Source organism: Sapajus apella, unplaced genomic scaffold (genome assembly GCF_009761245.1).
Source record: "Sapajus apella isolate SASKATOON/1434 unplaced genomic scaffold, GSC_monkey_1.0 scaffold144, whole genome shotgun sequence".
In the NCBI taxonomy this organism is placed as follows: domain Eukaryota; kingdom Metazoa; phylum Chordata; class Mammalia; order Primates; family Cebidae; genus Sapajus; species Sapajus apella.
The window spans coordinates 2,317,194-2,341,311 of NW_022437084.1; the positions used below are offsets into that span (position 1 = coordinate 2,317,194).

The 24,118-nt window shown below is 50.5% G+C and overlaps 1 protein-coding gene across 10 annotated transcripts in view; it reads left to right on the top strand.

The window, feature by feature from the left end:
- VRK3 (VRK serine/threonine kinase 3) overlaps positions 1-24,118 on the top strand; it is a 49,826-nt gene that overhangs the window by 8,830 nt on the left and 16,878 nt on the right. For 4 of the 10 annotated variants that reach the window (XM_032264463.1, XM_032264462.1, XM_032264460.1 and 1 more), the window contains exons 3-11: positions 2,590-2,729; positions 5,829-5,972; positions 7,310-7,466; positions 7,509-7,651; positions 13,927-13,991; positions 17,482-17,548; positions 19,448-19,532; positions 19,804-19,909; positions 21,760-21,852. In XM_032264463.1, coding sequence (XP_032120354.1) covers positions 2,591-2,729; positions 5,829-5,972; positions 7,310-7,466; positions 7,509-7,651; positions 13,927-13,991; positions 17,482-17,548; positions 19,448-19,532; positions 19,804-19,909; positions 21,760-21,852 — 999 coding nt within the window. In that variant the 5' untranslated portion in view covers position 2,590. Of the gene's footprint in view, positions 1-2,589; positions 2,730-5,828; positions 5,973-7,309; positions 7,467-7,497; positions 7,652-13,926; positions 13,992-17,481; positions 17,549-19,447; positions 19,533-19,803; positions 19,910-21,759; positions 21,853-24,118 lie in introns of all 10 variants that reach the window. The other 6 variants (XM_032264466.1, XM_032264465.1, XM_032264468.1 and 3 more) reach the window with 3 other exon arrangements.

Sequence of the window (24,118 nt, forward strand, 5' to 3'; positions counted from 1 at the left end):
GTATTTTTAGTAGAGATGGGGTTTCACCATGTTGACCAGGATGGTCTCGATCTCTTGACCTCGTGATCCACCCACCTCGGCCTCCCAAAGTGCTGGGATTACAGGCTTGAGCCACTGCGCCCGGCCAGAACGACTGACTTTCTAGAGGGCAAAAGATACTTGACCGACAGCCTTTGCAGTCCAGGTGTCTTACACAACTCCTTTGTTTGAAAAAGCAGGCGGGCAGATTTATGCCGCAGAGTATTTCTGCTCTTCTACAGCCCGAGAAAGAGGAATCCAGGACCCTGTCTATCCTCATGTGGCTGAGATTTCTTCACTAGCTGATGGGATGGCCAGTGGTTTTGAAGCACAAGCTCTAGAATTTCAGAAGTCAGTACCTAGAGGAAATAGGCTGAGAACCTCAGAACTTCCTATCGAAGAAGAAAGGGAAGAACAGAAATATCAATGACTGTAATATAGCAACTGGGGTACAGGGCATGATGTGGTCACAGCAACCACTGACATAAAAGGCTTTCTGTGCGCCAGGCCCTGTTCTCAGCACCTCATGTAAATGTATTCATTTAGACCTCAACGGCCATTCTGTCAGATAGGTGCTGGGAGAAGCCCCATTTTATAGTGGGGTGGACTGTGGCACAGAGAGATTAAGTAGTTTGCCCAGCATGTGGCAGATGTGGGATTCACATCTGGCAGCTTGGAGCCAAACCTGTGATCTTATGGACTCCAGTGTTTGCATTTGTAACAGAATCTGGCCTTTACAGTAAATAAAGGAAAAGGGTTTCATCAGAATGGTCTCTTGCAGCCGGGATGGTAGCTCATGCCTATAATCCCAGCACTTTTGGGAGGCTGGGGCAGGAGGCTTGCTGGAGGCCAGGAGTTCCAGACTAGCCTGGGCAACATAGTGAGACCCCTATCTCTACAAAATAAAAATAAAAATTAGTCAAGCGTGGTGGCACACACCTGTAGTCCCAGCTACCTGGGAAGATTGCTTGAGCCCAGGAGTTTGAGGCTGCAGTGAGCCATGATCATGCCACTGCACTCCCACCTGGTGACAGAGTGAGACCCTCGTCTCTAAAAAAATTAAAGAATTTTCTCTTTCAAGGTGAAATTAAATCACAAGCACATATTTATATTAACTTCTATTTCTATAGTTTCACTTTCCTTTTTTTTCTTTTTTTTTTTTTTTTTGAGGCAGAGTTTCGCTCTTGTTGCCCAGGCTGGAGTACAGTGTCACAACCTCGGCTCACCGAAACCTCCACCTCCCGAGTTGAAGCAACTCTCCTGCCTCAGCCTCCTGAGTAGCTGGGATTACAGGCTCCTGCCACCACACCTGGCTAATTTTGTATTTTTGTAGAGACAGGGTTTCTTCATGTTGGTCAGGCTGGTCTCAAACTCCTGACCTCAGATGATGCGCCCACCTCAGCCTCCCGAAGTGCTGGGATTACAGGCGTGAGCCACTGTGCCCAACTGATAGTTTCACTTTTAATTGCTAATGTACACTAAGCCTTAGACTATCAGAACAAAGAAATGGCCCTTTTTGTTGTTGTTGCTGCTATTTGTTTTGTTTGTTTAAGACAGAATTTTCACTCTTTTTATCCAGGCTGGAGTGCAATGACATGATCTTGGCTCACTACAACCTCCACCTCCTGAGTTCAACTGACTTTCCTGTCTCAGTCTCCTGAGTAGCTGGGATTACAGGCGTGCACCACTACACCTGGCTAATTTTTTTGTATTTTTAGTATAGACAAGGTTTCACCATGTCAGACAGACTGGTCTTGAACTCCTGACCTCGGATGATCTGCCCTCCTTGGCCTCCCAAAGTGCTGGGATTACAGGTGTGAGCCACTGAGCCCAGTGCTTTGCCGCTGTTTGTAAGATGCTCATTACAGATAGCACTGCCGTAATGAAGGGCAATACAAACTGCCTGTTGTACGTCATCCTTGTTGATTTTCTCTTCTTCACTGGCTGAATTCTTCCATATCCTCCTTTGTCATAGGCTCAGCATGTAATTTGGACTTTTACAAAGTATCAGAAAATAGAGAGATGCAAAGCATAAAGAGTAATGTGAACACTCATCATTCTCTAAATTAGTCAGGATAGAATAGGCTGTGCTGCGGTGACAAATAAACCCTAAAAGTTTGGCAGCTCAATACAACAGAATTGTATTTGTTGACCATGAGGTTCCAGTGTGGACCAGGCAGCCCTCCTTCATCTCATTGCTATGTCAGTTGGGAGCTATGGCCTCCAGGGCCATCCCTGAAGGTGGACGGGGAGGCAGAGGAGGTCCTCTGACTCCTAACTGCCTCAGCCATGAGATGACACTACTCATACCCCATTGGCCAGTATTAGTCATGTGGCCCCTACCTCACTGCAGGGGAACCTGGGAAGTACAGGGCAGCATATGGATATTTGGGAAACATTGACTCTCCCATTCCTATCATATGTTTTAAGAAGTGAACATCACACACATAGTTGAAGACCCTGGCTGTGCTACCTGCACACACCCTGTGATGAAGAGCAATTCTCCCACAATACTTCCACTGACCTCCAGCCATCCCGCTTCACTTTGTGTTTGTTCATTCTGTTTCGTAGCATGATCTCCTTCTGTCCAGACTGTGGCAAAAATATCCAAGCAGCGTTCAAATTCTGCCCCTACTGTGGACATTCTTTGCCTGTAGAGGAGCATGTAGTGTCCCAGACGTTTATCAAGCCACGTGTGTCATCCTTCCAAGGTAAGAACCAGAGCTTTGAGCCTGTTCCTGCAGAGGGGATGAGGTGCATGCACATGTGTGTCTCGGGACGGAGGACGCCTTTGCAGCCTGCCTGACCCTCTCCTGATACTGGAGGAGCTCAGGCCTCAGGACTGGACCACTCTGTCTACCCTCAGTCTCTTGGCCTCTTATTGTCCTCATGGCTTTGAACACCATCTCTGTGTTGACAGCCCCTTCATTTCCATCTCCTGCCAGCTTGGACTCCTTCCCTGCTTGGAGGAGACGTGTGTGCAGCCTGCCTACTTGGCATCTGCAGGCTGAGTATCCCTTATCCAAAATGATCAGGACCAGAAGTGTTTCAGATTTTGGAATATTTGCATTACACTTACTGGTTGATCATCCCTAATTTAAAAATCTGAAATCTGGCCAGGCATGGTGGCTCATGCCTATAATCCCAGCACTTTGAAAGGGTGAGGCAGGCAGATCACTTGAGGTCAGGAGTTCGAGACCAGCCTGGCCAAGAAGCTGAAACCCCATCTGTACTAAAAATACAAAAATTAGCTGGGTATAGTGGGGAACACCTGTAATCCCAGCTACTTGGGAGGCTGAGACAGTAGAATCGCTTGAACCCAGGAGGCAGAGGTTGCAGTGAGCCAAGATCGTGTCACTGCACTCCAGCCTGGGCAACAGAGCAAGACTCGATGTAAAAAAAGAAAAAAAAATTCTGGAATCCACAGTAGCCCAGTGAAATTTCCTTTGAGCATCCTGTTGACACTCAAAAAATTTTAAGATTTTGGAGCATTTTGCGTTTCAGATTTCTGGATTTGGGATGCTCATCCTGTGTTGGATGTCCTGGGACCAGCCGTGCTGGCTGAGTTGGTCAGTGTCAACTAAAAAGAAAGGACATTTGTTTTTAGCAATATGGCAGACCAGATGATAATAAAAACTCCTTGTAGTTCAGTGTGCCCAAATATGTTGAATAAAACATAAAAATGTCTTTTTAAAACATAAGAGCTAAGTGGTAGGAAACTAAGGGGAATCCATGGGGATGAGAAACAATAGGAAAACAGAGACCACAGCGCCGTATTGGTGTTACTTGTGCTGGGGCTGTTTACTGTTGACCTGGAGCCTGGGTTTTATTGGGGTATCAGAGACAAATCTTAGGGCCTTAGCAGTTGCAGGAGTTGCAATTGGAAACCTCCCCTTAAATCTGGGGCTCTTCAGTGGGCAAACTGCAGTGAAAGTAATTGTTCCACAGAGAAAATTGGTAGAGGCATTTGTCAGCCTTTGGTGGTGGTTTAAAAAAAAAAGGAGGAATGTCTTCTTTGAGTATTCCTTTTTTTTGAGATACAGTCTCTTTCTGTCACCCAGGCTAGAGTGCAGTGGTGTGATCTTGGCTCACTGCAACCTCCACCTCCTGAGTTAAAGCAATTCTCCTGCCTCAGCTTCCAAGTAGCTGGGATTACAGGCATCCGCCACCACACCTGGCTAATTTTTATATTTTTTTGGTAAAGACAGGATTTCACCATGTTGGCCAGCCTGGTCTCAAACTCCTGACCTCAGGTGATCCACCCGCCTCGGCCTCCCAAAGTGCTGAGATTATAGGCGCGAGCCACCACGCCCAGCCTTCTTTGAGAATTCCTAACCAAGAATTTACGTTCTCACCAGTTTGGGGCCAGAATTCACACTGATTTGTGTGGTCCCCCAAAATGCAAGCTGAGCATTTAACTTAAAGTGGTGAGATGTGGGTGTCCCTCCCTGCCTGATATAAACAAATCTTCTCTTGGAAAACATTCTTTAAAGACAAACCTCAGGGAATGTCCAAGGAACGTGAGTACCAGTCTTGGTTTATTTACAAGGATGCCAGAAAATAAGCTAGCCTGAGAGTCGGCAGAAACAACAAATTACGGAATCAGACCTGCCAAGACCACAGACCTTAGAATTAATAGATGAGAATATTTACGAAGCATGCTTGATACATTTAAAGAAATAAAGTAGGCCAGGCATGGTTGCTCACGCCTGTAGGCCCAGCACTTTGGGAGACCGAGGCGGGTGGATCACGAGGTCAAGAGATCGAGACTGTCCTGGCCAACATGGTGAAACCCCATCTCTACTAAAAATACAAAAATTAGCTGGGCATGGTGGCACGCTCCTGTGGTCCCAGCTACTCAGGAGGCTGAGAATTGCTTGAACCTGGGAAGCGGAGGTTGCAGTGAGCCATAATCGCACCACTGCACTCCAGCCTGGCAACAAAGTGAGACTCCATCTTTAAAAAAAAAAGAATGAAAGAAAGAAAATAACAAATTGAAAGTACAATGAAAGAGTAAGTTAAAGTTGCATAGGCAGGTAAGAGAAGGAATGAAGTAAAACCTCTAATGATTGCGTGTGTGTATACACAATCATTGTATGTTTATGTGTGTGTGTGTGTGTGTGTGTGTGTGTGTGTGTGTGTGTGTGTGTGATATAATCATTGTAATCAGAAACTAAATGGGTGGTTTAAACAGCAGGCAAGATATAGCTAAAGGGAGATTTAGTTAACTGGAAGATAGATTTTAAGAAATTACGAGGAAGAGGCCAGGCATGGTGGCTCATGCCTGGAATGCCAGCACTTTGGGAGGATGAGGTGGGCAGATCACTTGGGGGTCAGGAGTTGAAGACCAGTCTGGCCAACACAGGGAAGCCTGTCTCTACTAAAAATACAAAAATTAGCTGGGTGTGTTGGTGCACAACTGTAATCCCAGCTGCTTAGGAGGCTAAGGCAGGAGAATTGCTTGAACCCAAGAAGCAGAGGTTGCAGTGAGCCCAGATCACACCACTGCACTCCAGCCTGGACAACAGAGTGAGACTCCATCTCAAAAATACATATGTATAAAGAAATTTTGTGGAAGAAGACACAGAGTGGCAAAATGCTGGAAGATGCAAGACAGGCTAAGACCTAGGAAGGAGAGAATAACTAAAAGGAACAGTTTGCTTAGATATTCACGTGGTAGAAGAAGCAAGAATTGGTCTTGAGGGCCAAAGAGAAGAGCATAGCTGAATATAGCCTCAGGGCTCCAGGTCCTATGGTGCCTGCAAAGGGCCTTTGTAACTCCAGCCTGCATTTTGTCTGCCTTTCTTTAGGCTCAAAGAGAGAGCTGAACTCCAGTTTTGAAATCTCTCCCAAGAAGGTGAAATGGTCCAGCTCTGTCACCTCTCCACCTCTCTTCTCAGATGGTGACAGTTCTGAGTCTGAAGATACCCCGAGTTCCTCTGAGAGATCCAAAGGTAAGAGTTAAGGTCAATCTGGCCTGACTCTAAGTGGGACCAAGTTAGATCATCTGACGATGTTTGGGACAAAACTGCCATGGCCCTGGCTCAGACGTCACCCAGCCCTGCATGACTCTCACTCACCCCAGCATCTCCCCCAGCCTCCCATCTCCCCCTCCAGTCTGCTTCAACATGGCCCCACATGGGTCTTCTGGCACCCAGAGCTGCCCCAGCCCCTCCCTGCACACAGCCCCCTGCTGTTCCTAGCACCCACAGGCCAAGCTCTTCAGCCTGGCATCTGTGTGGCCTGGTTCCTGCTTTAGCCCTCAACACAGTCTTTGCCCAGAAAACTCACTTTTGGGGATTAACCTTGGTCTTTGATAAGCCTGTTCCCTCAGCCCAGGGCACTCTCACCTTCCTTCTTGGCCTGGCATACTGCCACTCAGCCGGTCTGGTCTCTAGGAAGCCTCTCTTGGGTGCCATAGGCTTACATCCAGACCTCCTCATGCCCGCCAGAGCCTCTCCCCAGCTTCTCTGTCTGGTGCCCCCCAGTGCCTGCTGCTGCCCTCATTGGAGCGTATGTCACTCTTGGCTCCACATCCCTTCCAGCCTCACTTTCTGGACTGGGGACCCTTTGCCAGCAGGGACCAAGCACAACTCAGGTGTATATTTACTGGGCCCCTGGATCTGAAGCCACAGCCACAGTTGCAGTATGAGGTACCCCCTTTGCTCCTCCTTATCCTCTGTGCCCCAGAGGCCTCCTGCCATTACATGCCTTTAGGGGATGGTAGGTGGGAGGAATGGTAAGTGATGTCTTTTCCTGTGTCCAAGGCTATCTCCCACCTCACCTGCCTGGTTCTCTTGCCAGTCTAGGAGCCCTTCCAGGGCAGGGCTTCGGTCTAACAAATTTCTCAGCCCTTTTCTGTGTCAGGACTGAGTCATTTTGCAGGATGTTTTTGGGTAAACATCTAGAATATCCTTTTTTCCCAGGCAAACTTCTACTCATCCAACATCCCTTCCTCCAAGAAGCCTACCCTGACTTCTCCAGTCAGAATCTCTTTCTCTTTTGGTCCCTAATATCTGTCTGTACTGCCCTGTCTCAGACTCAAATCTGACTGGCTGTGTCTAGAACAGACTTCTCCACCAAGCTGGGCACTCCTGAGAGAAGGATGCAGGCCTGGCTCCTGTCTGGGGCCCCAACATCATCACACAAAGCCTGACCCATAGAAGGTCCCAGGAAGTGTTTGCTGAATGAACGAATTCATAAAGGAATAGTATTTTGTGTGCTATTTCACTCTCATCCAACTTTTCTCTTTTGGATGGCGCTTTTGCTTTATCTTCCCATCCTCCTGCAGGCCTTGGGAGCAGACCCCCAACCCCCAAAAGCAGCCCTCAGAAGACCGGGAAGAGCCCTCAGAAGACCAGGAAGAGCCCTCAGGTGACCAGGTGCAGCCCTCAGAAGACCAGGCAGAGCCCTCAGGTGACCAGGTGCAGCCCTCAGAAAACCAGGCAGAGCCCTCAGACGCTGAAGCAGAATCCTCAGACACTGAAGCGGAGCCCTCAGACGCTGAAGCGGAGCCGGGTGACCACCTCACTTGCAGCTTTGCCCACAGGGACAGTGCTGACAGACAAGAATGGGCGACAGTGGAAGCTGATGTCCCTCCAGACCAGGGACGACCAGGGAATTCTCTATGAAGGTACCCTCTGTCCATGGACAGACAGGGGCTGGGTCATGTCAGCACTTGGAGGGGGACTTTCTGAGAATGGGAATGGAAGCCACATCCCTTGCTGCGGACCTGCCACTAGGCAACTTTCTCTTAGACCTAGGACTCTACACCTACCCACCTGCAGGGCCGGGCAATAGTGGGAAGAAGTGCAGCAGGCTAGGGTAAGGCAGTGGGGAGTGGTGGGGACTGCGGCCGGTCGGAAAGCATGTGCCCCGTGTGAAGTGTGCCCCTCCTCGCCCCGTCTGCTGTTGTCAAGTAGGGGGCGCAGGCCCAGGGGCTGCATGTTAAGGACGCTTGTTGTGGCCAGCGTGCAGAGAGGATGGACCCCCACCTAAAATTTAGTTCAAACATTGAGCCTGACGATGTCAACACACACACCAAGCGGATATTAGAGTTTTATTGCTTACGTAACAGGGGGCTCTGTGGAGAGCAGGGCAGGCCCCCCACACGGATCTGAAATGCCCTGAGAGTGAGGAAAGGAGACTGGCCAGGTGTTTCCATTGTGGTTGGCGGTGGGGCTGGGGTGAGGGTTCCTGTACACGGGCCAACGCCATGCGTGGTTTGAGTCTCCTGAATGCAGACACCAAAGGAGGAAGCACCCAGGCTTGCTCATCCGCTCGCCCAGGGTGGGATGGAAGGGGACAAGGGAGACATGAGGCTGAAGTGCAGACTCTGTCACAATGAGGAAAATAGCCATGGCGGTAGTATTGCTATTAATTGTACTAAATACTGAGTGCTATGCAAGGCCAGCCCTGTTTGAAGCACTTTACATGGGTTTGTCTTTTCCTTTCTTTTATTTGTGGAGCTTTTTAATTGAGATAAAACTTACATTAAAGTTATTTTTTTAATTGTTATTATTTTGAGAGGGAGTCTTGCTCTGTCACCCAGGCTGGAGTGCACTGGTGCAATCTCAGCTCATTGCAACCTCTGCCTCCTGGGTTCAAGCGATTCTCTTGCTTAGCCTCCTGAGTAGCTGAGATTATAGGCACATGCCACCATACTCAGCTAAGTTTTGTTTGTTTTCGTATTTTTTGTAGAGATGGGTTTTTATCATGTTGGCCAGGCTGGTCTCGAACTGCTGACCTCAAGTGATCCACCTGTCTCGGCTTCCCAAAGTGCTGGGATTATAGGCGTGAGCCACCACGAACATTCTTTTAAAGGGTACAACTGAGTGGCTTTTACAATATTCACAGTATTATGCAACCATCATCGCTGTCTAATTCCAGGGCCTTTCTACCACCCCGAAAAGAAACCCAGTACCTTTCAGCCATCACTCCCATTCCTCTGTCCTCCAATCCACTGGCAGCCACTAACCTCCTTTCTGCCTCATGGACTTGCCCCTTGTGGGGCAAGTTCACAGAGGCGGAATCCTATACTGTGTGGCCCCTTGTGTCTGGCATCCCTCACTCAGCAGTGTGTGCCCCAGGTGCGTCTGTGCTGTGACGTGTCACTGCCACACTCCTTTTACGGCTGCAGGATATTCCTCTGTATGGGAATACCCCGTGTGGCTTATCTGCTTAGTGGTTGTCGGGCGTTTGGATTATTTCCACTTTGGGCTGTGCTGAGTAATGCTGCTATCAGTGTTTGCTTACAGATTATTTGATGGACAGAGGTTTGCTAAATTCTCACCACAGCCGTAGGATGTCGGTACTCTCACTATCCCCATTTTATACGTGAGGAACATGGATCCCAGAGGTGTGAATAATTAGCCAGGCTCTGGGCTCCGAGTCTTCCAAGTTTTCAAGGAAGAGCTTGCAACCTGGACTTCGATAGGAAATCTTTGATTCAGAAGTGCCCACCGGCCAGACAAGCCTGTGGGCAGTTTTGAGCCTCCTGTTGGCCATCCCTGTCTTGGAGTCTGGGCAGGTGGGTGGGACAGCCAGTGTTTCGGACAGCCAGTGTTTCAGACAGCCCCGAAGCTGAGCCTGACTTGGCTCCGACACGCTGAGGGAGCCCCAGCAAATAGCTCAGGCACTCTGGGCCTTGATGTCCTTCACTGGAAAAGTGAGAGGACGCCTTGTCTCCTGTCTGCTGGGGCTGTTGACAACAGGAGTTGGAGGCCAAGAGCTTGGAAAACTGTACACGGACCTTCCCAGGCAGAGGTAGGCAGGGCCAGGAAAGGTGAGGGAGAGGGGAGAGAGCGGGACCAAGACCAGGCAGGAGCAGGAGAAAGAGGGCCGTGTCTGGCACCTAGGGAGCACTCGCCTGTGCTGGTACTTTTATTTTCAAGAGATTGGGTCTTGTCTCGTCGCCTGGGCTGGAGTGCTTTTGTGTAGTCACGGCCCACTGCAGCCTCAACCTTCCAGGCTCAAGTGATTCTCCTACCTCAGCCTCCTGAGTAGCTTGGACTACAGGCACGCACCACCATGCCAGGCTAATTTTTAAACTTTTTTTTTTTTAAATAGAAACAGTCTTGCTGTGTTGCCCAGGCTGGTCTCAAACTGCGGGGCTCAAGCGATCCTCCCGCCTCAGCCTCTTAAAGTGCTGGGATTACAGGCAGGATGCCATGCCAGACACTTTGGGAACTCTCTGTGTCTTACCCACATAATGCTGCCAGCCACGCCATGAGAGAGGCACCCGTATTACCCCGTCCTACAACTGGGGCACAGAGAGGGGAAGCTACTTGGCCAAGGGCACACAGCCTAGAAGTGGTAGAGCTGGGATTTGAACCCAGGCACTCTGGCTTCTCCCAAGAAAGGGAGAGAAAGGAAAAGGAGAGGGTGGGGAGAAAGGAATCAGGGTGAGAAGGAATGAGAGGCTGAGGAGCACAGAGGCAGGAGACAGGGAGAGGGATGAAAACCTACAGCGAGAAAGAGATTGCGGTGAGAGGGCAGGGAAGGAAGAGGGAGAAGGAGAGGAAAACACACAGGGCCGGGAGCTCCCAAGAGGAGAAAACATGCTTGCGCTTCCCAGAAACCCACAGTGGAAGTACAGGAAGGGGCTACTCTGGGCCAGCGTAGTTTTGGTTTTGCGTTTTATGACTCAGGTTGTTTGATAAAAATAGCAAACCCCAGTGCCCAGCCTGCCTGAGCCATCCATTCCTTCAGCAGATCCCTTTATTTATTTATTTACTTATTTGTTTGTTTATTTATTTATTTATTTTTTAAGACAGGGTCTCACTGTGTTGGCCAGGCTGGTCTCAAACTCTTGGTCTCAAGCCATCCTCCTGCCTCAGGCACCCAAAGTGCTGGGCTTACAGGTGTGAGCCACCGCGCCCGGCTACCCGGCGCATCCGTAAGCAGCGCCTACTGTGTGCCTGGCCGCAATGCCAGCACAGACAGTGCAGGGGAAAGCGGGGCTGGTGGAAGCCCTGCTGATGTGGAGCTTGCATCTGGGGACGCACCACCATCGGGTGGCATCGCCCCAGGGCAAATCACCTTTTCCTTCCACCAGTTTGCCCCAGTCAGGAAGAGATGGTGTATGTTGTATGTCCCGTAGTTTAAAGCAGTAACAGTAAAACAAGAACAAGCTGAATCATTAGGGTTATTCGAGCAGCAGACCCTTTTATCCCACCCTCTGCGCCGTGCTCTAAGCACTTTATCAACTCTTTTCTGTCTGTCCCGTACTGAGTTGTAGTGTCATACTCCCGGGCCTCCCCGGAGCTCTGTGGGAGAGCCACCGTCCGTCGTGAGTCACGTGAATCCCCGTGGCTGCTCACTGTGGTGCACTTAGGAGAGCTGCCGTGAGCAGCAACTCAGGCTCAGGCACACGCTGCCGTCTGCAGCCTCCGCCTTCGTGGATGGAAAGTGGGGCTTGTGTTGGTTTCCTACGGCCACTGTAGCAGGTTACTGCAGTGAGTGGTTTAACACAGCACATGCTCATTTTCCTGCAGTTCTGGAGACCAGAAGTCCAAAATCACTAGGTACAAAGCTTAGGTGTTGACAATGCAGGTTCCTTCTGGAGGCCGGAGGGGAGAAGTCACTCAGCATCCCCAGCAGCGCCGGGGCACCCTGGAGCTCAGTGGTGGGCCAGGCTGCCTCTGCTGGCCACCTGTCACTTGACCTTTCAAATGACATCATGACCCTGTGCCTCAGTTTCCTCATCTGCAGAGGGGAGATAGTAATGCTGCTGACCTCACAGGGCCGTAGTCAGGAGAATGAAATGAGTAGCGTCTTCCCGGGAAAACAGCCAGCGTTGTGTAACGCTGCCTGTCGTTACGGTTAGGATGGGCCCCAGAACAGGGCTCCTGGTCCAAGTTCAGTATCACTGACCTTTGGCAAGGGGAGGCTCCCACCTGCCTGCCTGCCACACCTGTCTCCGTTTGGCACACGTAGAGATTTTCCAGGTGTCAGGTTTCTGTCAAGCAGCAGCCTGGATCCGTCACCGTAAATCACAGAGTCTAGAGACCTGGGCTTGTGGCCCATCTCTGCGGGGGTCCTTGGCCAAGCCCCCATTTCCTGTCTGGCCTCCCTTGGTTCCCTCTACAATGCAAATTCCCCACCTAGCTTTCCGGACTGTCGGCAGCAGGGCCAGTTAGAAAAGTGAAAGAGAAAAGCTTTTTATAATCTGCAAAGCAGTGCAGGAAAATTATATCAAATCGTCAGCTTTTTCTGCCTGCCTCCAAGTGCCAAGTATGTATGCGTTGTCACTGACTTCATGGAACCCCTGAGAGACAGGTGTTGTTTCTATTCCTAGGTCCCAGAGTGGGGCGGATGCTTGGTCATGATGTCACAGCCCACTCCAGCATGATCCCCCCAAAGCTCTCCCCACAGTGGGAACAGATCCCTCTCCCACTGGGCTTAGAGCACCCTTGGCCTTGAACGTGTAGAGCCAGCTCCCAGCCCTGCTCGCTGGAGGTTCTTGAGGACAAGGACGGCTTCTGGGTGACTTTATCACCTCCCTATCCCTTAGCTTAGCATCTTAGACGATACCAGCCTTGATGATGAAGGGAGGGTGGGCACCATGAGAGCGGAGGAAGGAGGGACACCAGCATGAGTCAGGGTGCGCGGGTGACGATGGCTCAGCTCATGGGCTTGGGGATGAGCTAGACCCAGGTGGAGCCAGCTCTGCCACTCCCTGGCTGCGGGGCCCTGGTGTTATGGGGATATTTTAAGGCTGCTGCCTGTGGAGCGGTCCTGACGTGCCAGGCTCCGTGCTGGGCTCCGGGCCTAGTGGGTTCCCTGAGCAGCGGACGTGAAGGGGGACACAGACTTGCTGCACACTTGGCTGCTGCTCCTCTTACTCCTGCCCCCTGTTGAGTTCTTGCAGCCAGCCTCAGGGTGGGCCTTATCACTCCCACCTTACAGACATGCAGATGGAGGCCCAAAGTCACAGAGGGGAGGGAGGAGCTGGTACTTGAACCCTGATCAGCCTGGCGTTTCCTGGCCTCTGTCCTCTTCTCATCTGTCAGATGGGATGATGCATGTGAAGCCTACACTTGGCACAGCCCTGGAGATGGGGGTGGGTCTGTAAATGAACAGCAAGGGCTCCTCAAGCAGCTCTGTTGGGGGACAGGCATGCAGGGTGCTTATGGGGAGCTGCCTCAGGGGTCAGAACCCAGGGAGCGGGTAAGGAAGCAGGTAGGGCAGACAGGAAGGTAGGGCTGGGATGCAGCCCAGTGATGGCCTCAGCCGACCCTGCAGGGCTCTGGAGCAAAAGTGGTCCTTCAGCGTGGGTCCACGTTGGGCCAGGCGGCCAGGCCTTTATGTCCACTTCAATCAGTCATCGGACCTGGGTCACCCTGGGATGTGGCCTTGGATGAGGTCACTCTGCCTAAGATGCAGCTATTTCCCCAAGCCACAGGCTGCGACAGTACATGGGAATTGTCCACCCGGAAGCTCCTCAGACACTCAGGGCCCAGGGATGTTTTTGGGGAGCAGTCATGTGGCCCTCTCTGTCTGACATGTGTCCACATCCCAGGTTCCCCAGAGGAAAGCAGGGGTTGCACAGAAAGCACAGTAATTGCACGAACAGTTCAGCCTCAGCAAGCCCCTCTCGTCAGTCGGGATTCTGGGAGCCTTCCTGGAATCCAGGTTCCCAGACCCTGCCAGGAGAGCAGTCTCAGGCCTGCTGTATTAGCCCTTTCCGGCATGGCTGGATAGTGACAGAGAGAAAAAAGAGGGAGAAGAAGCTTGTTTGAAAGTAGGAAGCAGCAGGTCATGGCATTTCTTGGTCTCTCTCTCCTCATCTGTCCCATGTGCACTTGACCTTGTTGAAACTAGGGCACTAGAGCTGGTTTTCATTGCTGGGAAGTTTGGGGACAATGACCCTGACCTTCCCTTGCTCACTTGTTTGTTCCCCCACAGCTGCACCCACCTCCACCCTCACCTGTGACTCAGGACCGCAGAAGCAAAAGTTCTCGCTCAAACTGGTAAGTGACCCTATGGGTTGAGGGGCAGCTCAGAGGGGAGGGACTTTCAGAAACACATCCTTTACTTCTGAGCCCCTCTCTCATCTGGGAGAGATTGGCCGGGGGCCAGGGTCCCCACCTCCAAGGAGCACTGAGACCGTGGGCAGGGGAGGTCCTCAGTGCTCCATCACCCCAGGGTGTTGGAAACCTGACTTTGGATCCGCCTGGGTCTGGCTGATACTTCCCAGCTCTGTGACCTGGGCAAGCCCATCCCCCTTAGAGCTCAGTTTCCTCGTCTGCCGCCTACCACCGGCCTTGTAGCGTGCACATATCGAGCACCTGCTTTGTATCACCGTGCTGGGTGTGGGGTCCAACAAGAGAACCCATCAGATGGGGTCCCTGCGCTGAGGATTCAGTGAAATCACACACATCGGGTGCCGAGCTCGAGGTTTGGCAGACAGGATGTGTGCACTTGGGGGTGTCCAAAAGGAAACAGAAGCACAGAAAGGGAGAGTGGCCACGAGGGGAGTCACGCCTTCCGCGCACAGGAGGTGCCCAACAGAAGGGCATCGTCGTGGTTCGTAGCCCCGCCATCGTCCCTGGGTGCTGGGATTACAGGCGACTTTTATTTTCTTCTTTTTATTCAAATTGTCACACCCCAGAAAACCGGGGACAGCTGGGTTAGTTTTCCTCCCTCCGCCCTAGATGGAGGCCATGAGAGTGGGTCCCAGCGTGGGCTGTGGAGCCCAGCTCACTAATGATGGGGAGGGAGCACCTGCTTTGGGAGCTTGGCGTTGCCTGAGCCAGGCCGGCTAAGAGTTTCACAAGCACTGCTTCATTGAGTCCTCTCAACGGGGCAGCTACCGTGTCCTATTTAACACTTCTCTGCGTGGTTCAGGTGTGCCTGGCACAGCACATACCCCATCAACCTGAGCTGTTCATGTTGTTTTTTCTTTTTCTTTTTTTTTTTTTCTTTCTTTCTTTGAGACAGAGTTTCACAATTGTTGCCGGAGTGCAATGGCACGATCTCAGCTAACTACAACCTCTGTCACCCGGGTTCAGGTGATTCTCGTGCCTCAGCCTCCCAAGTAGCTGGGATTACAGGCACCTGCCACCACACCTGTCTAATTTTTATATTTTTATTAGAGACGTGGTTTCACCATGTTGGGCAGGCTAGTCTTGAACTCCTAACCTAAGGCTATACACCCGCCCAGCCTCCCAAAGTGCTGGGATTACAGGCGTGAGCCACTGCGCCTGTTGTTACTACTGTGGTTATGCTTATCATCCTAGAGATACAGCCTTGCTCTCTGTTTGTCCATCTGACATCCTCAACATTTCCTGTGGCTCAAAACTGGGTGATGATGAGTTGGCCCCAGGCACAGCCCTGGAGAAGCTCCCAGTCTGGGGGGATGCCATGCCCCTGTCCCATCAGAAAGTGGTACATGCTGGGAGGGAGCACAGAGTACTGGGCCGACCAGAGGACATTCACTCTCCCCATCCACTGGAAAGGCAGCTCTGTTCTGAAGCATTCAAAAGGTCGGGCTGAATGCCCAGTGATGTTCATCCATTCATTTATTCATTCATTCACCAAGCCTTTCCAGCAGCTTCCTGTGAACCGAGTGCTGGGGACATCAGAGATGGGTCAGACCTAATTCCTGCCTTAAAGGAGCTGTCCCCTTGGGGGAGTGAGGCAGGCATGAATACACCACATGAGATTGCTCAGGGCCTACAAGGCTGTGCCCACGTTGCTCACGTTTACCCAATCCATACCACAAGCTTTGCCGGCATCATGGGGAGGACTCCAGGAGGCAAAAAGGGAAAAGGAAGGACAAGAAGAGTAGGAGCTGGGCAGAAAGCAGGCCCACTAATGACCAGTAGCACCACCTGCTTGTTGAGAACCTGTTATGTGACAGTCCCTGGGCCGAGTGTCACAAGCACCATGTCAGTTAATTTTTTTGGGTTTTTGTTTGTTTTGAGACAGGGTCTCTCTCTCTCCCCCAGGCTGGAGTGCAGTAGTGCAGTCAAGGCTCACTACAGCCTCGTCCTCCTGGGTTCAAGTGATCCTTCCACTTCAGCCTCCCAAGTAGCTGGGACCACAGGCATGCACCTTCACGCCCAGCTAATTTTTTTTTTTTTTTTGTAGAGATGGGGTCTTCCTATGTTGCCCAGCTTGGTCTGGAACTCCTGGGCTCAAGCAGTCCTCCTACCTTCGCCTCCCAAAGTGCTGGGATTACAGGCATGAGCCACTGCACCAAGCCTTTTGGTGGGTGGGTGGGTGTGGGTGTGTGTGTGTGTCTCTCTGTGTATGTGTTTACTATGTCATTGAATTCTCTCAACAAGCCTATGGGATGGCTGTCATGTTCCCATTGAACAGATGAGGAAATGGAGACTCAGTCACTTGCATGCGTGTTGCTTTGTTCACCGCTATATCCCCAGTGCTCGGAATAATAGCATATAATGGAGGCTTTGTAGGAAGAATGAATTAATGAATAGCAGAGCTGGAATTTGAACCGAGATCTGTTTGACTCTGTACTCAAGAATCCAGCTGCACTAGTTGTATTTAATTAAAATACTTGGTGCTTTTTTTTTTTGAGACAAAGTCGTGCTCTGTCACCTAGGCTGGAGGTGCAACCTCGGCACACTGCTGCCTCCCAGGTTCAAGTGATTCTCCTGCCTCAGCCTCCCAAGTAGCTGGGATTACAGGTGTGTACCACAACGCCTGGCTAATTTTTGTATTTTTAGTAGAGACGGGGTTTCGCCATGTTGGCCAGACTAGCCTAGAACTCTAGACCTCAAGCGATCCACCTGCCTTGGCCTCCCAAAGTACTGGGATTACAGGCATGAGCCACCATACCTGGCTATTTGGTGTTATTTTTAACAAATACCCAATGTTAATAATGGCTTAAGATGATAGTTTATTGCTCTTTCACTTAAAAGTCTGGGGCAGTTTTCCAGGGCTGATATGATGGTTTCATAAACAAGGGGCCCAGTTTCCTTTTACTTTCTGCACCAACATTTTCAACACATAATCTCCATCTCTTGGGCTGAAGTGGCTGCTTCAGCTCCCACCATCACATCTGCGTTACAGTCAACTGAAACAGAAGAGGAAGGGAAGAGCCTGTCCCAGCCTTTTAAGGGCATAACCTGGACGTTGCCCACATTTCTTCTGCTCACATCCCCACCGGCCAGAACTTGGTCATGTGCTCATTCCTCACTGCAAAGGAGGCTGGGAAACATAGTTTTTAAGCTGAAGGCCAAGATCTAGGGAACACTGTGGCTCTTACCATAAAAGAAAGAAGACGAACCTGGGTACTGGCAGGTAGCTCTCTGCTGCGTGTTTTTCTTTGATGTGTGTTTGTGTGCAGCACCTGAGGAATTTGGCTCTGATATGGGGACTTGAGGAACCTGGTCATCAAGGGCGTTATCCTCATAATGAATGGCCAGTGGGGATTGGGGGCCCTTGTCTGAGAGTTCAGTGTGACAGTCTTCTGCCCCTCCTGTCCCCCACCAGGATGCCAAGGATGGGCGCTTGTTCAATGAGCAGAACTTCTTCCAGCGGGCCGCAAAGCCTCTGCAAGGTACCTAACAGAGCTGGGCAAGGAGGGGAGAGTGGGGGGTGCCAGCTTGGTCACAGCACCTGGCTTCTACCTATAGGTGTGAGAAGGGTAGGTTCAGATTAAAGGCCCAGGTTTTCTCCTATCTGTGCTCATAACCTGACTCTTGTCACCCCTCCGGCCTCAATGTGTGTTGTAGCTGGCTCACACCAGCTCTTGGGAGCCAAGTATTAAATTTTTAATCTGGGCCTGGTGGTTGACGCCTATAATCCCAGCACTTTGGGAGGCTAAGGCGGGCGGATCACTTGAGCCCAGGAGTTTGAGACCAGCCTAAGCAACATGACAAAACCCCATCTCTACTGAAAATAACAAAAATTAGCCAGGTATAGTAGCACGTGCCTGTGACCCCAGCTACTCAAGAGGCTGAGGTGGGAGGATTGCTTGAGCCCGGGAGGCGGAGGTTGCAGTGAGCTGTGATTGTGCCACCCGCACTCCAGCCTGGGCAACGGAGCCAAACCCTGTCTCAAAAAATAACAAATAAATTTTCAGGAAGATGGCAAGCTGGTTGTTACAGCCAGTATTAGAAATTATACAGACCAGGTGCAGTGGCTCATGCCTGTAATCCCAGCACTTTGGGAGGCTAAGGTGAGTGGATCACCTGATGTCAGGAGTTTGAAAATATCCTGGCCAACATGGTGAAACCCCATCTCTAATAAAAATACAAAAACTAGGCCTGATGTCTTGTGCCTGTACATGTACATGTCACGTGCCTCAGCTACATGGGAGGCTGAGGCAGGAGAATCGCTGAGAGGCGGAGGTTGCAGGGAGCCAAGTTCGTGCCACTGCACTCCAGCCTGGTCAGTGGAGACTCAGTCTCAAAAAAAAAAAAGAAGAAATTAAAGTACATAATCTTACAAATAAATTATATTCAAAAACAAAGGTAATGACCCCTCAGAAACTCATCGCTTTCTGATTATTTTCCTACATGTCCTGTTACCTCTGCCAGCGAGGCTGTGTGCACGTTTGTCTCTGTGGGTGAGAACGTTGCATGATGGCCTCCCCTGTGCATCTCCCCCACCTACCTCCAGTCATGTCACATTGGTAGCTTGGAGTTGGCCATAGCAGGAGTACTTACACTGCAGAAATTAGCAAACATGGGCGGGCGCGGTGGCTCATACCTGTAATCCCCCCACTTCGGGAGGCTGAGGCAGTTGATCACCTGAGGTCAGGAGTTCCAGACCAGCCTGGCCAACATGGCAAAACCCCATCTGTACTAAAAATACCCAAAAAAATTAGCCAGCCATGGTGGTGCACGCCTGTAATCCCAGCTGCTCGGTAGGCTGAGGCAGGAGAATCATTTAAACCCAGGAGGCAGAGGTTGCAGTGAGCTGAGATTGTGCCATTGCAGCCAGGGTGACAGAGCAAAACTCAGTCTAAAAAAAAAAAAAAAAAAAGAATGGAGCAAATACTACCAATCAGACTGCCTTCCCTGGACAGCCAGCTGTTAAACTAGTGTCAGCTTGCCATTGGTTCGTCCATTCCACTGAGATCTGGAAGACAGGCTGAGGCACATTTTGGTGACGTCATGGCTAGGTTAGGTACATATTGATCTCGTTAGCTCTGTGTGTGAATTCGGAAGTGACCTTGTCATTATCCTTTCCCTGCACTCTGGATTTGTATTTGCTTCCTCCAGAGCCACCATGTTCACCCCGTCACCTGCAGACCTGGATGACAGACATTCATGGGTCACCCATGCCTGCCCCATCACCACCTCCTTCCCACCATCACCCACCCACAGTGTTGTCACCTCCAACGAGGAGACTCAGGCAGTCTGGACACCCTGCTTCTGCTCTGAGAACAGGCTGTTGTTGCCATGGGCTTGGGACCGGGGGGGTTCTGACCTCGAGCCCCTGTTTTCTGCAGTCAACAAGTGGAAGAGGCTGTACTCGACCCCGCTACTGGCCATCCCCACCTGCGTGGGTTTTGGTGTTTACCAGGACAAATACAGGTGAGCTGCTCCACTCACTGCTTGCCTTGCCGGCCCCTTTCCTCCTCTTCCTGTCGTGTGTCCAGGCATGGTTGGGCCCCCGAAGCCATGGGCCAGCTCTTTGCTTCCTGCCTTCTCGTAGTTTTGAGCCAGTTTGCTGCCTAGTCAGTCACAACCTTTCATCTCAGCTGGGATCAGGACCCTGCAGCCCCCGCTGCAGTCCATCCTTGGCACTCTGTACTCCTCTCTCCCCAGCTCATCTCCCATCTCCTGGGGTGCTTGTATCTTCCAGGTTCTTGGTATTACCCAGCCTGGGGAGGAGCCTTCAGTCGGCCCTGGACGTCAGCCCAAAGCATTTGCTGTCAGAGAGGTCTGTGCTGCAGGTGGCCTACCGGCTGGTGCGTACCCACAGGTTGCTCAGCTCCTGCATCTGGGAGGGTGCATGAGACCCTAGTTTGGCAGGCTGTTTAGTCATTGACACATCCAGCCCCCACCCGCTTCCACTGCACACTGGGGGCTGGCTCACTGACGGGCATGGTAGGCGGTTAGAGCCAGGATGATGGGTGGTTGGTCCTGTGGAGTGCCCTCGGGGGGCCTTGAGTGTTGGAGGGGGGAACCCCAGCCTCAAACTGAAGGCTTAGATTGGGCTTCCTGGTAGAGGGTGTTTCTGAGTCATGACTCTCAGGATGAGTGGAAACAGCAAGGTGCTGGGTGGAGGAGGTGGGGATAGATGAGGAGAGGATGGTCCAGCCAAGGATACAGCTGGGGTAAGTCTTGAGAGGAAGAGAGGGCATACGGCATTTGTTCATTTACTCATTCATTCATTGATCCTCATTAAATATTCATCAAACACTTACTGGGTGCCAGACACTTTCCCCAGGGCTGGTTGCAGATCAGAGAGCAGCATGGTTTCTGTGTGTTGGAGCTTACAGTCTAGTGGGAGAGGCCACTAGTAAATCAAACAGTCGCACAAACTATGACAAGTGTTCTGAATGGAAGCGGTGTCTGCTGTGATGGAGAATAAGAGAGTCCAGTTTACGTTGGAGGGATGGACGTACCAAGGGAGCAACATGCTGAGCCCCCAAGGTCTTCACATTCAGTATCTGCAGTATGGCACTGCAGTGGGGACAGATGGAGTTGGTGCGGAGAGGTCAGCAGTGACCACATCACGCAGGGCCTCACACACCAGGCTGAGGGACTGGGATCTGTCTTGAGGGCACTGGAGAGCCACAGAGGGCTGGGATTAGGGGAGGGCAGGGTCAGCTCTGGGTACAGAAAGGCCCTCAGGGGCCATATGGGGAGGAACTGGAATGGGGAGCAGAATGTGAGTGAGGGTCCATGTGGGAGAGGACGAGGCTCAGGGAGGTCCCAGGCCATGGGGGTGTTGAGTCTGTAGAAGGAAAGCAAGCAGAATTTGGTGGACAGTTGAGCCCAGGGGTCAAAGAGGGTGGGGATGTGATCAGAATGTAGCTGACCCTCGGGCAGCAGGCACAGTTGAAGAGTTGCCAGGCACACCTGCTCACACAGTAATCCCAGCACTTTGGGAGGATGAGGCAGGTAGATCACTTGAGCTTAGGGTTCAAGACCAGCCTGGGCAACGTGACAAAACACCCTCTCTACTAAAAATACAAAAAATTAGCCAGGTGTGGTGGGGCGTACCTGTAGTCCCAGCTACTCGGGAGGCTGAGGTGGGAGGATCAACTGAACTTGGGAAATCGGGGCTACATTGAGCAGTGATTGCACCCCTGCACTCCAGCCTGGGCAACGGGAGTTAGACCCTGTCTCAAAAAAAAAAAACACACACACACATACACACACACACACACACCCCAAAACTCTGTGGGACAGCTGGAGATCATTACAAATTTACAAATGTTAACAAAATTTTTTCCTGCTCTCTAGGACAGATGAGAAGAGCTCTTTGATACTCACAGGTGCTGTGTCATTTTTGCAGAGGATCATTAACCCTTCTCCCTCTACTGAGTTTGCCATCAGCTAAGAGATACAGGAGTAGAGGGGAAGCCTCGAGTTAGCTCGACTGGTGAGCTCTCTGAGAGCCTGATTAGAGGCGTGCTCAGTGTGCTATCACAGCAGGCTCCTCGTGCTGCCCAGGATTTAGTCAGGTTTAACCCCAGTCCCAGTGCTGGACGATCCCAGTCTTTAACAGTGGGGTTCCCTGACTGGGTCTGCACCAGAGCCTCTCTGTTAGTCGTACTGCTCATGCACACTGGCTTGCTTCTTCCTGCAGCTGGATGCCCTGGAGTTCCTCCATGAGAATGAGTATGTTCATGGAAATGTGACAGCTGAAAATATTTTTGTGGATCCAGAGGACCAGAGTCAGGTAAGAGCAGCTCCTGCCCATTCTGGAAGGTCTCTAGGCTCAGGTTCCCATCTGTCTCCAAATCTCTATTTATTTTACAGTGCTAATTACAGACAAAGGATTGCTGTGCATCATATATAAAGAGCTCCTTCAAATAAATAAAAGATAAGCAACTGAGTAGGAAAATGGGCAAAGGATAAGCAATTCATAAAAAAAGAAATCCACAGGCTTAGCTAAATAACGAAAAGATACTCAACCTCCTAGATAATCATAGAAATGTAACTTAAAACAAGATGCTATTTTTCACCCTTTAGATGGACAGAATTAAGAATAATAATAATACCTGTTGCTGATAAGGATTTAAGGAAGTAGGAATTCTTCATACACTGTTGGAAGCATGAATAGGGAAACATTTTTGGAAGACAATTTGGCAATAACAGTCAAAATTTTAAATGCACCTTTGTTTTTGTTTTTGTTTTTGTTTTGAGACACAGTTTCACTCTTGTCATCCAGGCTGGAATGCAGTAGCGTGTGTGATCTCGGCTCACCACAACCTCCACCTCCCGGGTTCAAGCGATTCTCCTGCCTCAGCCTCTCAAGTAGCTGGGATTACAGGCTTGCACTACCACACCCAGCTAATTTTGTATTTTTAGTAGGGACAGGGTTTCTCCATGTTGGTCAGACTAGTGTCGAATTCCCGACCTCAGGTGCTCCACCTGCCTCAGCGTCCCAAAGCACCAGGATTACAGGCATGAGCCACGGCACTTGGCCAAAATGCACCTGTTTTTTGATCCACCAGTTTCTGTGTTAGGAAGATGTCCTATCTATATATTCATAGGATTGTTCTAAGATATGTGTACAAGATGTTTCTGGCAATGTTGGTTGTAATAGTAAAATGGGAAACACCTTAAGTAGGATACTGGTTAAGTAGTATTTTAAAGTATTTAAACTTCTAATTACTCTTTACAGTTGCAGGTAACAGAAACCCATCTTAACATGCCTTAAGACAAAAACCAAAAGGGAGTGTGTGCAATGTATTAGTCCATGGAATGGAGAAATCCAGGACTGCACTGTCTTGGGCATGGCAGGATCCAGGAGCTCAAGCCCTGTCATTGGGAAGCCAACTGTCCCATCTCTGAGCTCCTCTTGCTTCTGCACTGCTTGTTGTCAGGTAGACTTGTTCCTCATGGTGACAAAATTGCCACCAACAAATTAGGCTTAAATCCCCAAAGCCTAGCAGCCCTGGCAGAAACAGATCTGAACTGCATGGACTGAGAATTGGGGAGAAGCAATCCCAGAGGAAAATCCTGGAACTACGTGTTAGGAATCTTCAGAGAAACAGAACCAGCAGGGGTATGTGTGTGCACATGTGTGTGTGGGTGGAGAGAGATTTATTGTAAGGAACTGGATGGAAGCTAGGCAGTCCTGAGATCTTCAGTTTGCAGTCTGGAGACCTAGGAGAGCCAATGGTGTAAGTTCCAGTCCAAATGCCGGCAGGCTTGAAACCCAAGAAGAGCTTTTATTTCAGTTCAAGTTCAAAGGCAGGAAAAGACCAATGTCCTAGCTCAGGCAGTCAGGGAGGAGGAGCTTCTGGTTACTTAGCTTTTTGTTCTGTTCACATCTTGAGTTGACTGAATGAGACCCATCCACATTAAGGAGAGTAATCTGCCTTACTCAGTCTACAAACCCAAATGTTCATCTCACCCAGAACACCTCATAGACACACCCAGAATAGGGTTTGGCCAAATGTCTGGGCACCCCATGACCCAGTGAAGTTGCCACATCAAAATGACCATCATGGCCAGGCCCAATGGCTCACACCTGTAATTCTACCACTTTGGGAGGCCAAAGTGGGAGGATCACTTGAGCCCAAGAGTTTGACACCAGCCTGGGATACATAGGGAGACGTTGTCTCTAGAAAATAAAAACATAACAACCTTTCCGGATTTAGTGGCACACACCTGTGGTTTCAGCTACTCAGGAGGCTGAGGTAGGAGTATCACCTGGACCCAGGAGATTGAGGCTGCAGTGAGCTATATCATGCCACTACACTCCAACCTACGTGACCGAGTGAGACCCTGTCTCAGAATGTAAAAAAAAAAAAAAATTAATGAATGTCACAAACTATGAACAGAAACACAGAGAGCAGGGGAAGTGTTTAGGTCTTCCGCAGACAAAACCAACAGCTGTCCATATCCATACGGTGGAATAAGATAAGCCACTGAAAAGAAGATACGGACTGGGCACAGTGGCTCATGCCTGTAATCACAGCACTTTGGGAGCCCAA